Source organism: Terrapene carolina, unplaced genomic scaffold, assembly GCF_002925995.2.
Source record: "Terrapene carolina triunguis isolate 2854851 unplaced genomic scaffold, T_m_triunguis-2.0 Scaffold93, whole genome shotgun sequence".
NCBI classification, from domain to species: domain Eukaryota; kingdom Metazoa; phylum Chordata; order Testudines; family Emydidae; genus Terrapene; species Terrapene triunguis.
Window position 1 is genome coordinate 2898009 of NW_020664444.1, and position 16417 is coordinate 2914425.

Consider the following 16417-nt stretch of genomic DNA (forward strand, 5'->3'; position numbering starts at 1 on the left):
TGGGGTACTGGGGGTACCTGGCAGGGGGCACTGGGCAGAGGGATGGGATACTGGGGGTACCTGGCGGGGGCACTGGGCAGAGGGATGGGGTACTGGGGGGGCCTGGGAGGGGGGGTCTGGGGGAAAGAGATGAGACACTGAGTACCGGGGAGCGGGGCACTGGGCAGGGCGATGGGGCACGGGGGGGGGGCCGGGGGGGGGGGCTCTGGGGTAAAGAGATGGGACACTGAGTACCGGGCACTGGGCAGTGCGGCATGGGGGTACCAGGCAGGTGACACTGTGGGAAGTAGCGGAGGAGGTCTTGGGGGTTGAGGAGGTGCCAGGCAGGGGCACTGACATAATTTGGGAGTGTTGGGGCTGGTAAGAAGGAGCATGGGCGTCAGTTGGGGGAGGGGTTGCTAGGAGGTCTGTACAAGTCTCCAGAAAGTGCCCTGGCCCCAGGCGTGGGAAGAGCTGCAAGACACTGCTGCTGGTTCCAAAGAGATCAGAACGTGAGACAACTGCGCCTAGACACCTCTGATCTCTTCCCCTTGCCCCTGTCACGGCAGGCGCTGTCCTGCTCTGGCAGGGAATGGGCCAGGTTTAGGGCCTTCTGCCTCAGCCTTGGGGGACTGGGTGTTCCAGGGAGTCAGATCGGTCAGTGTGCACCTTGGACCCTGCAGAGGCCAGGGGATGGTGGCCATGGCTTAATGAATGTTACAAGGGTATTTTATTTGTCTGGCTTTCACCATCCTGTTAACCAGGCGCTGTTAAAATCAGCACCTCAGACAGAGGCTGATAATGCTCTGTCTGTATCTTCATCCTGCCGCCACGCCATGGCGTCTGAGTATATTCTGTCACTGATCAAACCCGGGCACCCAGCATCCCCCCCAGGCCTGATCTCCAGCCAGGGCTGGGCTGCTGGTGTGTGCCTCTGCTGAAGGAGGGTTCGTCCCCATTGCCAAGTTATGGAGGTGCAAGCCGGTAGGAGGGAGCTTTGTCGGGTCTTTTAATTATTCAATTCAATTCTGGGGCCAGTGTACCCTGACCTTGTGAGGCTGCTTCCAGCTGAGTGCAAAACCACTTTGGCTAGATTGCAATTCATTGCAGGGATGGGGCCCCGCTGGGCCTGTACTGTCTGCCTCTGCTAAGGTGACATTTATTAGACTCTGTGTGGGGGCGGGGGAGGGTTTCACATACTCTCACTCTCAGGCTTGGGGGAGAAGAATTGTACATGCCAATAACAGTTGAAGAATTATTTAAAATGAAGCTGCAGACGGACCTCTCAAATGGTTGTGCTGTTGTATGAGGCAGCAGAATTCACAAGAATAAAATTGTCGTTCTCGGAGTCCAGAGTGCTTTCTGGAGATGCTGCATTTTCAAATCCGTCTGTCTCCTGCTGCTTTTCTTCTGTGCAGTGCACCCTCCTCTGGCTCCACCGAATCCTGGGTGGCAGGGCCAGAACACCGATGATCCAGCCAGCCCTTGGCCCACTCCACTGTTTTTCAGGGTTCCTCTCTCATCTGAGCTAGAAAGGTAGGTAGTTGTATGTAAATCCCAGCCCCCAAAAAAGGAAATTATAAAACAAACTCTATTCTGTTTGCAGCAGCTGGGGGAGGGGTGAATTGGGGAAGGAGGGAGGGGTTAATGCATCATTTTACTGCAATCTCCAACAGTTCCCCCAGGCTGGATAGCAAGCCATGTATCTAGCTATGTGTAAAGCCATGGTCTCTAGGCATAGCGAGCTGCGCTCTGGACAGACACTTGTACCAAAACAAAATTAGAAGCTCAGTTTATTATTTTGTACATTTAAACCTCTCGCCTTCTTCTCTATCCTGCAGCTTTGTTGTATTGTTTCCAAAGGACATTTAAACTAATGTGTAAATCTGGAGAGGCTGAAGTGCTGTGTACTTTTTAGGCTGTTTTAGAATTTAGCTCTCAAATTTGAGGAGGGGGCCTTAAAGCTAGTCTGACCTTCTGTCTTCAGCGGCTCTGGGGCTTGCTCTTGAACTCCGAGGATTTGGCCTCAATACTATGCCAGTACCCTCCTAAAAGTACTTCTGTCAGCAGACAATGCCCTGTTAATAAACATAACACATCCATAGTGTTCTCATGCCTAGTGAAAGAGACGAGGACAACTGAAAAATAAAAACATTGATTTGTTGCTGTTTAAGTTCATTGTTTCTTTGTGTGTCTCTGCTAGGACAATACAACCCAGTTTCCCTTCTGCTGAGCAGGTTCAGTTGCATGTGGCCAAGTGGTTGTAAATAGCAGTTTTCAATGGAATATTTTAAAATTGTGGAAATGTTTCTATTGGTCGGCGAAGGCTATTCTTCCAAAATTGAAATGCTGGGCCACATTTAAGTTGCCAGTGCCCTTTTAATGTATATAAAGCACAGTCACATTTGGAAGGTGCTAGAGATGGGTGCAGTGTTTCTCTCGCTTGTCTTTTTAATTCAAGTTAAGCATCCAGACCAGGTACTAGGGGGCTTAAAGGTCTGATTCTCTGTCCTTGTCTTGGTGCGGGAACTGGGGTGCAGTCACAAAGATGCGTGTTACCATTTAAGCTCCCTGTTCAAGCTGATTGAAAAGCAAAATGAAAACTGACAAGATGATCTGTTTTGAGAGTCTCCATTGCTTGCGTTAACTTAGGTACCTATATGGCCCCATTACCCTACTGTCTATCTACCATAGCATGGCTGTGGATGGAGATGAAAGTTCAAATCCAAGCAAATTATTTTTTCAGTGAAATTAAAAACAAAATTTAAAAACAAACAAAAAGCCAAATAAAGTGAAAGGCAAATCTCAATGATCTGACAGCACCTGTCTAAATATTTATAGCTGTTCTAGTGAAGCATGGTGTTCCCATGATGGCGTGACTAGCATGGTGCATATTTATGGACTTTCTGAAGTCAGGTGGAGTCTGTTTCTCAGTGCTTCAGAATGCTCCACACCCTGTCTGTGTTAGTTCATTTCCATTTTAGTTTTTTGGGCCTTTCTTTATTTTCACTTGAGTCAAAGGCGTGTTCCATGTGGTACGAATCTGTTTGTGGTCTGAGCGTGAATTACCACCGCGAGAGCACGTTCTCTGCACAACACAAGAATCCTTCCTGGTAGTAGTCTTGACTGTGGAGGAAAACAAAGAGGCTTGAGGGGCAGCGTGGTCTAGGGGATGGGGCGCTGGTTCTGAGCTTCGCGGCACGTACTAGTCCCTACTCTGCCACTCGCCTGCTGTGTCCCCTGGGGAAATCACTTCCTCTTTCTCTGCTTCTTTCCCTTCCCACCCTTGTCTCGTCTCCAGGTAAGCTGTGTGGGGAAGGGACTCTCGCTATGTGTCTGTGCAGTGCCTAGCACAGCATAGACCCAATCTCGGTTGGGGCTCTTGGCGCTACCATAAGACTCACATTAAATAAGAGCAGTGGGTGCATGGTTAGGAGAGGAATTAACTTAACTTTGTGTTTGCTTCTTTTGTTTTGTTTTTTAATTATAACTGACCTGGCTTCTCACAAGGGAGTTTGTGTAGCTTGCGGACCAGAGATCCCTGAAGAAATCCCTAATTTCTGGATGATGACTTGATCAGATGAAGAGCTTTGATGTCCCAATTTATATCTGTTTAGATCAGGGCCCTAGACTTCCTGCTAACGTACTTGGTATCTCAGAGACAAGATGGGTGAGATAATCTCTTTCCCTGGGCCAGCTTCTATTGGTGAGCGTCTGAGACAAGATTTTGAGATTACACAGAGCTCTTCTTCGGATCTGACTGGAGGGATGTTAATGGGCCACTTCATCTTGAATGGTCCCTTAAGCATAAGTAGTTAACACTTAGTTCAAAGCTACGTTTTAGTCACCAGTATTTTTAGTTAAAGTCATGGACCGGTCACACAGCCCGTGAACTGTCCACGACTTGTACTGTATACCCCGACTAAATGGGGGGGGTGGGGTGGAGGGAGCGGGTGCTCAGGGGAAGTGGGGTCAGCGGCTCGGGACCCCCGCTGGTGCTGGGGGGCTGAGACTGCCCCAGCAGCAGCCGGTGCAGCTGGCCCAGGGGCTGCCCGAGCTGCTCAGGCGGCCCCTGGTCCAGCTTCACCAACCGCTGCAGAAGTCACGGAGGTCCTGGAAAGTCACTGAATCCATGACTTCTGCGACCTCCGTGACAGACTCGCAGCCTTAATTATGCTAAATAATCTGTTCCACTTTGTATTTAGCTGTGACACTCTGTTTCCTACACCTGTGTAGTAATCTCGAAAGCTTGTCTCTCCCCAACAGAAGTTGATCCAATAGAAGATATTACCTCACCCACCTTATCTGTTAACAGTGTTGCCAACTCTCATGATTTTGTCAGGAGTCTCATGATAAATAATATTGTTTTCCTTAAAGCTCCAGCTCCTGGAGTCAAGTGGAGATGTGATGAGTTCAGCCTTCATTCTTAAAGAAAAAGAAAGTTTCTAGCCCTCCTAGCTATGGAGACAGCTTCAAAATGTGACCCCAGTCCACCCTAAAGGCTCAAAATGTGGAAGACAAATAATAAGAACCCCAAGTCTATTATTTTTACACAATCTCATGACTTTAAAGCTAATCTCATGATTTTTTGGTGAGCCTGACTCATGATTTTTGAACATTTGGGGTTGGCAATACTGCTAATATCCTGGACCTATAACACTCCTGATAGATATCAAGTATGTCTGCAGCATTGTTGTAAAGTTTCTACTGCTGTTGTCCTACTGGCCTGTGAGATCAAAGGGTTGATTTTCTGAAACTGCCATGAGGTCGCTGCATCAGTTTTCACTTTGTAGCTTGCAAAACTTACTAGCACCCCTCCCTTGTTTAAATATTTTACACTGTTACTGAAAGAGATGCTGTCAACCCGGCATCTTTTAAATAAGTCAGTTAAATTTTCTGGTATCAGAGGGGTAGCCGTGTTAGTCTGGATCTGTAAAAAGCAACAGAGAGTCCTGTGGCACCTTTAAGACTAACAGATGTATTGGAGCATAAGCTTTTGTGGGTGAATACCCACTTTGTCAGACGCACGCATCGAAAGCTTATGCTCCAATACATCTGTTAGTCTTAAAGGTGCCACAGGACTCTCTGTTGCTTTTTAAATATTCTGTTTTCTGATTGGGATGCATTTCTATAACATGTACTGGACTTCTATTGTTATTGTTTTTAAATTAAGAGTGAAGGTCTTTCCTGCACCCCTGCTGTCCATATCTTTCCATTTCCCCCCCCCCCCTTCCCTTTCAAGAAGGTCTCTTGAGAAGACCCGAGAGTAACGTGACCAAAGATAGTGAGGTCCATCCCTCTTACCAGAGGCTCTGTGCACACGGCTGTTTTCTGCTTGCTGCCTGTTCACTTTCACTTCCAGTGTTACTGATAAACACTGGCAGGACTTGGAGGGGGCGGAGAGCAGAGGGCTGCGTATTTGCACAGTGCTGCCTGCTGCACAAAGTAAACGGACAAGAATCGAGAACAATATTGTTTTCTTCACTTTCTTTCGGTGAGTCCTGTTTGGAGGTGCTCGTAATAACGGCGGGTACAGTCAGTAGCTACGGATGGGTAGATGATTTTTTTTAAACAAGTTTTTGCTTCTTTAAGAAATAAAGCAACTGATCTGCATGCTGGCTAGCACCGTCTTCCATGCTGTCAACCTTCAGAATTGCATGTGCTTCCCATGTGTCTAGGCCAGTGGCTCTCAAATTTTTGTACTGGTGACCCCTTTCACATAGCAAGCCTCTGAGTGCGACCCCCCCTTATCCATTAAAAACACTTTTTAAAAAAATATTTAACCCCATTATAAATGCTGGCGGCAAAGCGGGGTTTGGAATGGAGGTTGACAGCTCACAACCCCCATGAAATAACCTCGCGACCCCCTGAGGGGTCCCAACCCCCAGTTTGAGAGCCTCTGGTCTAGGCCAAGGCTACTGGCTAAGCACTTTATTATCACGTGGACACAACAACCGGACAAAACAAGCTCCTTGGAATAGGAATGGGGACAGACTTCAGCAAAGAAGTCCCTGTTTCTTTTTTAACTTTCCCAGGGCAATATTTTTAGCTCAGCCACAACATCTAGCCCCAGGGCCTTTGTTCCCACTGCAGGATGTGGACCTAGCAATCGCTATTCCTGTTGCCATTAGCACCTTGGCCGCTTTGATGACGAGCAGAAGCGTTAACACTTAACAGACCTCAGGACCTTTCCAAGGCAAACGCCTCCTCTGGGTGGTTTCCACTGAAATCCTGGTGGGGGCTGTCTGTATCTGCACAGTGTGTGTGAGACCTTTCTGCTGAGAGGTACTAGAGACGGATTAAGCTCCACCCTTGTGCCAGGGAAATTGATCCAGGAAGAATCTCTCTCCTCCTTCCAACCTGCCTCCCCCCATCTCGCTGGAGCTCTCTTGGTTCTGCAGACTGTAGCTGTCAGACTAGCGCCTCAAACAGCCAATTAACTCGGTAACTCTCCAGGGGCGCTAGGGAATAGCCATGTCCCCAGCCAGCCAGGCGCTCTACCCGCTTCCCTTTCTCTTAGCTGCTTGTCTCGTTGCTAGTGCTGCGGGAAAGCACGGTATCCCAAGAGCAGGTGGCTGCATGAGAGGACAGTAAAAAGAACAGGAGTCCTGGTGGCACCTTAGAGACTAACACATTTATTTGAGCATAAGCTTTCGTGGGCTACAGCCCACTTCATCGGATGCATATAGAGTGGAACATATATTGAGGAGATATATATACACACATACAGAGAGCATGAACAGGTGGGAGTTGTCTTACCAACTCTGAGAGGCCAATTAAGTAAGAGAAAAAAACTTTTGAAGTGATGATCAAGATAGCCCAGTACAGACAGTTTGATAAGAAGTGTGAGAATACTTACATGGGGAGATAGATTCAATGTTTGTAATGGCTCAGCCATTCCCAGTCTCTATTCAAGCCTACGTTGATTGTATCTAGTTTGCATATCAATTCAAGCTCAGCGGTTTCTCATTGGAAGTTTGTGTGGAAGGTTGGTTTTTTATGAGAGTATCCAGTTTTGAGAGCTCATTCTTAATCTTTCCTTGTTTGCTGTATAGGATGCTGATCAGGTGGTTTCGCAGTTTCTTTGAGCGTGTGTGACAGCCTCTCAGTATAGTCTGTGTGATATGTAGATTGTAATGGATTTTTTACCTTTAGTCCTTTTGGTGTGATGTCCATCTGTTTGCATTTGGAAAGGAAGATGATGTCTGTCTGTATCTGTACGAGTTTTTTCATGAAGTTGATGGATTTCCACTCCGTATGGCTAAATGCAGTGCCCTGCATAATGACAGGTTTCAGAGTAGCAGCCGTGTTAGTCTGTAGCCGCAAAAAGAACAGGAGTACTTGTGGCACCTTAGAGACTAACACATTTATTTGAGCATAAGCTTTCGTGGTACCCATCAGGGTTCATTGGCTTCACTGCCCTTCCCCCCCCCGAGAGATCAGCTGTTCCAAGAACAACTGGAGAGCAGTGGCCAATAAATCTCTTGTCTCAGGACAGCTTGAGGCTAGTAAATGGGCACCTGGGTCCCGTGGCGACGAGCACCGTGTAAAAGCCAAAGTGGTGAGCATGTGTCTAGGACGGTGTCTGTGCCGTGCCCGGTGGTGTGGGGGCGCTCATGGATCGGGACAGATGGCATTAGAGGGGTGAATGAGCAGCAGGCTAATCATGTTGTGCTGAGGAACCACAGCGCCTCTTGCTCAGCACCTCTCAACGTTGGTCTGTGTTTGACCAGACCTGCAGCCCTTCATCCCACTGATCTGAACGGGAACTTTGCCTGCGTGAGGATGAACATAAGAACGGCCCTACTGGGTCAGACCAAAGGTCCATCTAGCCCAGTATCCTGTCGTCCGACAGTGGCCAGTGCCAGGTGCCCCAGAGGGAGTGAACAGAACAGGGAATCATCAAGTGATCCATCCCCTGTTGCCCATTCCCAGCTTCTGGCAAACAGAGGCTAGGGACACCATCCCTGCCCATCCTGGCTAATAGCCATTGATAGACCTGTCCTTCGTGAATCTATCTAGTTCTTTTTTGAACCCTGTTATGGTCTTGGCCTTCACCACATCCTCTGGCAAGGAGTTCCACAAGTTGACTGTGCGTTGTGTGAAGAAATACTTCCTTTTATTTGTTTTAAACCGGCTGCCTATTAATTTCATTTGGTGACCCCTAGTTCTTGTGTGTGGAAGCAGAGACATGTGTTATGAGAAAACAACACTTCCTTATCTACTTTCTCTACACCAGTCATGATTTTATAGACCTCTATCATATCTCCCCTTAGTCGTCTCTTTTCCAAGCTGAAAAGTCCCAGTCTTATTAATCTCTCCTCATACGGAAGCCGTTCCATCCCCCTAATCATTTTTGTTGCCCTTTTCTGAACTTTTTCCAATTCCAATTTTTTGAGATGGGGTGATCACATCTGCACGCAGTATTCAAGATGTGGGTGTACCATGGATTTATATAGTGGCAACATGATATTTTCTGTCCCATTATCTATCCCTTTCTTAATTATTCCCAACCTTCTGTTCGCTTTTTTGACTGCCGCTGCACATTGAGTGGATGTTTTCAGAGAAGTATCCACAATGACTCCAAGATCTCTCTCTCTCTTGAGTGGTAACAGCTAATTTAGACCCCATCATTGTATATGCATAGTTGGGATTGTTTTCCAGTGTACATTACTTTGCATTTATCAACATTAAATTTCATCTGCCATTTTGTTGCCCAGTCACCCAGTTTTGAGAGACCCTTTTGTAGCTCTTCACAGTCTGCTTGGGACTTAACTATGGTCAGTCATTTTGATGGCAGGATTTGGCCTGATGTACTGAGGAGCGTGTGGGTGTGGGGAGGATGAAATCCTTCCTGCGAGATGATAAAACTTGAGCAGAGACTGCAGCGGGGGCCTGTTCCCAGCCCCATGACGCCTGTGATCCTGCTAAATGTAGGAACTGGCGGACTCTGCAGCTGGAGAAATCAGGGAGATTTTCCAGCTACCACAGCTAGCGGGCAGGCTTGTGTGCAGCCTCCCACGGGAGCAGGCCTCGTTTCCTCGCTCTCCCGTTGGCACCAGTTCTAATGATACAGCATTTGTACTTTCCACAGCTCCTCTGCCTGGCCTTCCAGAGTGTTGGGGGAACTAGGATCTGTCAACTACCAGTGTTAACAACCCTGGCGCACTCGTGTAAACGGGACACAGGAGTTCTACCACTGGCTTATCTTGTCCTGCGTAAGAGGCAGCAAGGTCCAGTGGCTAGCGTGCTTGACTGGGACTTGGGGCGACCTTGGGCGACTCCCTTCCTCTCTCTGTGTTTCTATTCTTGCCCCCCCGCCCCCATTTGTCTGATCTGTTAGGTCTTTGAGCTCTTTGGGGCAGGGACTGTCTCCCTGTGTGTATAGAGCCCCTAGCACAATGGGGTCCTGATCCCCTCCGGGGCTTCTGGGCACTAGAACTACTAACTTCTAAAAAGTAATGGTGATAAAAACACCTGAGTTCTGTGGCCCTACAGCCACTTCATCGGGAGCAGCTTCACTGCTCCTAACCACCCTCGTGTAGACCCAGCCCAGCCGTTTGTCCAATCGATTTCTTTCTTCCCTCCGCTGGGCTGTTTTCTTTGCCACGTCTCTGATCTGAGAAGGGATTTGGGCAGCTACAAAGGCTTTTACCGTGACGGTGTCTTCCCTTATTGGCAAGATTCTTGTTGACGTAACCCAGCACAACCCAGTTCGTTTCTCCTGTGGGTCGTGCAGCCAGTATCTCCAAGTGCTCTGGAGTAAATAGCTCTAAGGGCCGCACCCTCAGTGTCCATCTCCCTTTGGTGGTTTTTATTTTTGAGGATGGCTGCAGGCAGGTGATTTGCATCTCTGTTTCCTTGTGGCTGGAGGAAAGGAATGAGCACGTCCAGTTATACTGAATTCTGGTAAGTGCTCGCACACTGTAGCGAGGGCTGCTGTACAAGAAGCCGGACAGAAATGGGGAAGAAAAGGAGAGATGGTCAGGAGTTGCACTGGAGAAGGCTCTCTTACCAAGAGCAGTATGGTTACATGAGGAGCAGCCAGGAGACGGCTGTTGCATGAGCAGGGTGGGTTGGGATTGGGGCAAGTCCAGGAGGATTTTTAAGACCGAGGAGAACGATTTTGAGAAGGATCTTGGGATTGTTGTGGGGCCAGGGGAACAGACAGAGGATGGGGGAGAGTGGAGTGATTTAAATCAAAATGATTTAAGTCACTGACTTTAATCATGACTGAAATCAGCGAGCCAGAAACTTTGATTTTTTTTTTTAATCGTCGAATTTAATCTTGTTTTGCATTTGTACTTTAGTTACTTTCCTAAAGAAAAATTGGTATAACAATTAAAACATTGATTTGCAACCAACTATAGTCTTTACACTAAATGTGGTTCTTTTTGCTAACTAGGCAGATACACTCTCAGTGGCTTTCAACCTTTTTTTATTTTTTCATTTGTGGACCCCAAAAAAATTTCAAATGGTGGTGTAGACTACTTTAGAAACCGTAGGCAGAGTCTGTGGAGAACCCCAGGGATCCGCGGACCACAGGTTGAAATCCACGGCACTGTCTGTACACATTTTAAAGATGCAAGTAGGTGTTTTTGAAAATCCCAGTAGGGCGCTAGCTGCATCTTTAGGAGCCTAAATACCTTTGAGACTCTGACTCCATGTCTGGGCGGTGGTGTTCCTTTGGGGGATGTGCAGGTGCAAACACACTCGCCTGCCCTGGTTGCTGGGGAGTGTATCTTAGAGCACGGCCTGGAGTCAGTGTTGGTGGGGGAGTGCAGGCTGGGAGGGCCCCAGCAGTGCATGGCTGGCGTGGCTCAGTGGTGTGATGTCAGTATTGTGTACTCAGTTCCAGGGCTGGGCCAGCTTGTTTAAACACCCTCCAAGCAGTGGCTGAATTAGGGAGTTATGGAACAGCTGCCTAGGTGGGGTGGTTCCAGGCTCTCCCCACGCCAGGTGCACTCTGATCTGGGGGTGGGCTCGGGGGAGGCGTCGCTGCACAGTGGCCAGTGTGAGCTCTCCAGCCCGCATCTCATCTTGCACCCCTCTGATAACCTCATTGCTCCCCAGGGGGGCACGCCCCCCAGCGTGAAACCCAGTGCAGTTGTGTGTCTGTGCTGGACACATTGTGTGTAGCAGCCCTAACTGCTTCGCAACAGACTTGGGTTGATCGAGCTGAGCGTCCTGCGGGTTCCTGTTACGTCTGGTAGCTCATCTCTTGTCACACCCCTAGAAAGAAATATGCAGTGAGGGTCCGTTTTCTCTGAATACCCGTCCCGGTTTTACACTGTGTGCCCCATCGTGTCGCGCACTCAGCCCTAGAACGGAGAGCCGTTTCTCTTGCAGTGTGTCTGTGTTGTGCGTGTTATAAATCCCTGTCTGTACAGTGCTAATCTGCAGCAGCCTCTAGCTGCAATGAAGAGGTGCTGCCTTGTACGGGGCATGACCTCAGCCCTGCAGAGAGAACACCTTACCCTTGGCTTCAGCAATTCAGAAAGCCAGTTCCTGGTGTTACGCCTAGAAGTGGCACAATACATGCGATACCTGCTCAAAGCTTGGTTTCCTATTGCGGATGAGCTGAGGTTTTAACAAAGCAGAAATAATTGACACACCCTCTGCATAAAGAAACAGCCACTGGGCCACCACGAGAGCAAAAGCCGCCCGTCCGGTCTGTTTCAGGGGCTAGCAGGACAGCACAGCCTGCCTGGAAGCAAGGCAGGATAAGGGATTTATGAAAAACTGCCAAGTACAATGAGCGAGCTCCCGTACAAGGAGAGATTAACACAAGTGGGATTATTTCGGGCCTGCTCCGGTAAAGCTTTCCTCGGGCGATTGGTCAGTGTGAAATCATTGGGGATACTCCATGAGTACAGCACTGCACGGTTGGTCCCTTCGCTTGTGAAAGGGAAAATCTGAGCTGGGGAGAGGGGTCTGAAATAACAGATGTGGCAGGGAAGGCAGCTGGTCTGCTCTTTGCTGCTGTTTTGTGTTTCTCCTCTGTGGGTGGAGCTAAATTTCTCCCCTCCGCTCCCTGTCTCGGGTCCCAGCCTCGTTTGGTGCCTGAGAACCTTTGCTTATGTTTTCTAACCGGCCTCTCTTCCCCTGGTGCAGGGGCATCTCCCGCATGCTGGCTGCCTCGGTCCCTGGACGGGTTAATGCAGTGAAGTGTGCTCCCCACGCCAGGATGGATGCTCTTTAAACCTGCCCTGACGCTGTTGGCCTCCCCCAAGCTCAGACGCAGCTTTTCCTGTCAGCTGCCACCTGTGCAGGTAAAATCCATCGTCTTGTGGTTTGCAGTAAATCTTCCGCTAACGCTCTCCTCTAACGGTGCTGTGTGTCTGGTTTAAACCCACGAGCACCAGAAAACCTGCTGTTCTGTCCCTGGTGATGTGTCCTGTGGAGCTGGCCAGCTCTGGGCAGGGGACAGCAGGGGTGCAAAATGAAACTGCTTCTCTGATCTGTTCTCAACAGCAGGTGCTTGGCTCCCTCCGTAACCTAGCTCTTATAGCGCATGTTTCAGCCACAGACCTCCACATGCTTCCCAAAATCCCTAGCCCCGCTGTACAGATGGGGAAACTGAGGCACAGGGCTGGGTCGTAACTTGCCCAAGATCACCCAGCAGGCCAGTGCTCTACCCACTAGGAAACACTGCCATGAGTCCCCTCCCAGCAGCTGCAGTTATCTCCCTGCTTCCCCACCCACTTGTCACTGGGATCGAGTCCTTGTCTGATGTAGGTTGTGACCCCTTAGGTCAGCGGCGGTACTGCTCTGTTTGCCTGGATTCTGCTTGGCACCCCAATAGCACTAGCTGAATATCCGCATGGTATTGGCCCTCGCCTGTCGCTTGCCTGCCCCTCTGGGGAGACCCATCTCGTCCAGGGTTTCAGGGCCGTTGCTGGGTAACAAATGTTTGCTTTGTACCGCGGCCGAGACACAGGAGCTACCTCAGAACAGAGCCAGTCCCTGCCCGAAGGAGCTGGCAACCCAGCTCAGACACCCACCCCCCCACGCCCAGACAGGCTGGGGAGGGTCTTGGGGGCAGCTGGGGAGCTCCTGTGGGCAAGGCGTAGATTTCCTTGCCTTGCCATGGCACCTGGAGTCCCGGGCCCGGGGGCCCGTTGTGCTGGCTGCTGTGCTGCAGACCTGTGGTGAGAGACTGTCCCTGCTCCAGAGCGTTTGCTGACAGCAGCCACACAGGATGAGCAGGGGAACGGCGGTGCGGAGGGATGAAGCGACTCCCCAGGTCCCAGCTGGTGTCGCATGGGCCTGAGCGCAAGAGATGAGGGGAATTATTCTCCCCAGTTTCCAGCGTGGGAACTGAGGCTCGGGGAGGTGATCGGACACGCCTGAGCTGGGAAATGAACCCAGCTCGTCGGGGTACCAGGCTGGTGCCCTGACCGTAAGGCCGCCCTCCCTCTGCATTGCACAGGTGGAGCAGAACCACGCTTGGGATGGCTGGGCGTCGGCTGAGGTCACCTCGCCAGGCAGGAGCCGGCCAGCCAGCAGGCTCCCTTGTGAAGGTGTTTCTCTACTGCATATAGCTTGTACCCGGGCGTCTCTCCCATCCCACCCTGGAGTAACCCCATGAGTCGGTGGTTAGGGTCTGTTCGGCTGGACACGCTTGTCATGCTCGCTCGCAGCACCACCTTGCAGCCTGAGCTCTGCTTCCATGTCCCTCCTCCCCCGGCGTGAAAGGCAGGTCCTGGCCCCAGGTGGAGGTTTTATCAGTGTTTGTCAACTCGCTGCTCTACATCCTGCTCTGCAGCGCGGCTGGCCTCCCCTCCCCCCGTTTGGCGTGCAGACATGGCCTTCCCGCGGAACCAGAAGCTGAACCTCCTGCGCCTCACCGTGCTCTTGATCGTGGCTTTAGCAGGCATCAAATTTATCTTCCGAGACAGGTAAGACGCCAGTCTGCAGCCAGGCTGCCCGCGGAGCCCAGGATAGTGCTGGGGACACCTGGGGAGCATGCTGGTCCCATGGTGCTTGGAGCCGAGTTCTCTCCATCCGGCCCCAAGGTAGCTCCTTAGCTGAGCTAGCGCCCATACGCCCCCACCCCCGTCTCTCTCGAGCTCTGCACTGGCATGGCCAGCAGTGCCCGCCACACGCTTCTGGATTTGTAACCACATGGTGGGGACTGGGATCTTACTGCTGCTCCCCGGCATCTCTCGCTGGGTGCTGGAGCGTCCAGTGCCAGCTCTGCCCCATAATATACAGACCCGGAGAAAGGGGCAGGAGGGTCCCAGTGACAGAGAGCTGCGTCTGCCCCACTCTGCCCCCAGCCGATAGCTCTGAAGCGCGTCCCAGTCTGCCAGCGACAGCAAGTACTGGAGGCTGTGAGCCATTCCCAGGTGGCCGCTGTGGGATTCTCCTGCAGAGCACGCGTTGGAGGGCACAACCGCATGGCAGTAGGTTGGACTGTTCTGCTCAGATACCCTCCAGGGCCAGCAGCTGGTGATGTGGCTGGAGCAGGGCGCACCCCCTTTGGTTTAGGCAAGGGTAACTACGTGACTCTAGCAGTGGGTGGAAGCTGCTGCGCTCACAGCCCTGGAGGCTGATGTCCCTGCCCGTCTCCAGAGCAGATACCAGTTGGGCTTTCCCCCACACCATCTGTCCTGGCAGAGCCCCCCGCGGGGTGGGAGGGGAATTCAGTGTCTGGGGCCGCTCTGCTGGGGCTGCCCACAAGGGAGCCGGTGTGGCGGGGTGTGTGTGAAAGTTTCCAGCCGCTCTGTTCTGCATGCGCAGCGTTACCCTGGAGCTGCACAAGCACATCAGCAAGGACAATGACTTCTGGGGAAAGGCTGGAGAGGAAAAGGAGGAGGCCCAGCCCCACAGCCAGGCCCTGGAGCTCTCGGCGGTGAAGATAATGGGTCCAAAGGAAGACACCAAAAAGCAGCTCTCCAAGGACTTCAGCACCACGGAGATGAGGCTCGTCCACCTGGACCTGAAAGGAGCCGCGCCCAAGGTCTCCTACTTGGAGCAGGTGAGCAGCAGAGGGTTCTGGGATGACGCTTGTCCCCTCTCTCCTGCCCTGTCCCCATCCTGCTGGGCTGTGGGTGGCAGGGGGAGGGGACATCCCAATTGTTACGAGCAGGTCCTGCGGGCGCCACAGTTCAGCCACTGGCTTCCAGTGCTCGCAGAGAGCACGGTGCACCTGGCCACGCGAGCAGAGCAGGGGGCAAGGGAGAGGAAGAGCTGGCTTCGGAACTGCCTGAGCGGGGGGTGTTGCCCACCGGCCAGGGAGCTCCCACACTCCCCTCAGAGGGACGTTACGGAGTCTCCGTGGCTGCGGTTCAGAGCGAGAGAGACTCGTGGGAGCCCGGGAGCTCTGGGTGGCTGACTCCTTTTGCTGCCCTTGGGCTCGCCTGGAACCCGTGCAGCCTGGCACGGAGCCCTGCTGAGCCGGGTTTCTAGCCAGGCAAGGCCATGGGCACTTCTGGTGCTATTGAGCCTGGCCCCATGGAAACCAGGGGAATTGCACCCATAGACACCCTGGTTCGGTCTGACCCATGGTTCTCTGGCCAGGAGACTGATTGGTGAGTTTCCCGTTTTCCCCCCCCAGCCCCAGCAGGTCGGCTCATTGGCCTGGGCATTTGTTCTCCTTGCAGGTGTTTCCGCTTCTCTCCAAACTTGGTGCAAATGGAATCCTGGTCGAGTACGAAGACATGTTTCCCTTTAAGGGTGAGCTTGAAACCCTCAAGTCTCCATATGCTTATAGGTAAGCTGCTGCAGTGGGCGCGAGTGAACCGGAGGAAGCATTTGGCTGTGTGGGTTGGCTAGGTATCCAAAAGTAACGTGACCCGCTCGGTGCCGGAGGGTCTGCAAGTCGGGGCATGGCCCTGCCGGAACAGAGCCCTTGATAAGAGCCTGCTGGCTGTGCCCGCAGTTAGAGCAGCCTCTGTGTCTGTTCTTACAGTGTCCATGTTTGGATCCCAATTGGCATTCCCAGATTCTCTCCACCTGGAAAAGCAGTGAGCATGGAGTGACTCTGACCTGCAGCAATGTAACTGTGCTGCTCTGGGGACGCGCACGGGTTTCCTGAGGTGCTAATGTGCAGCGCTCACCCGGAAACGCTGAATGTGGGAGTATCAGGCTCCTCCTTTCTGTGGCACAGCCATTAACACCCCCACCCCCAGTGTCCCGAGACGGATTTAACACTCGGGCGTCGGCGTGTCTGGGAGTCCGCGAATGGCCTGGGGTTTTGCAGCTGCTGGTTTGCAAACGCAAAGCCCTCTGACCTGCCGATTGTCCCTGTCGCCCTGCAGCGAAGATGACGTTGAGAAGATCCAGCAGCTAGCGGCGCTCAATCAGCTGGAGGTGGTTCCCCTGGTGCAGACCTTTGGGCATGTGGAGGTAGGCGTTGATCTCCGTGTGAGTCGGCCCTTCCGTAGGGAATGGCTGAGACCAGCTGCTCCAGGCCCGAAGGGTGAAAGGCATG

General features: G+C 51.7%; 1 protein-coding gene across 2 annotated transcripts in view; it reads left to right on the forward strand.

Annotated features, from left to right (window-relative positions):
* Window positions 1-1412: 1412 nt before the first annotated feature.
* LOC112115362 (hexosaminidase D-like) overlaps window positions 1413-16417 on the forward strand; it is a 30604-nt gene continuing 15599 nt past the window's right edge. Inside the window, exons 1-6 of one of the 2 annotated variants that reach the window (XM_029911237.1) lie at window positions 1413-1515; window positions 12094-12251; window positions 13682-13880; window positions 14725-14962; window positions 15588-15697; window positions 16245-16332. In XM_029911237.1, the coding sequence (XP_029767097.1) occupies window positions 13786-13880; window positions 14725-14962; window positions 15588-15697; window positions 16245-16332 (531 nt within the window). In that variant the 5' untranslated portion in view covers window positions 1413-1515; window positions 12094-12251; window positions 13682-13785. The remainder of the gene's footprint in view (window positions 1516-12093; window positions 12252-13681; window positions 13881-14724; window positions 14963-15587; window positions 15698-16244; window positions 16333-16417) is intronic. The other variant, XM_029911236.1, reaches the window with a different exon arrangement.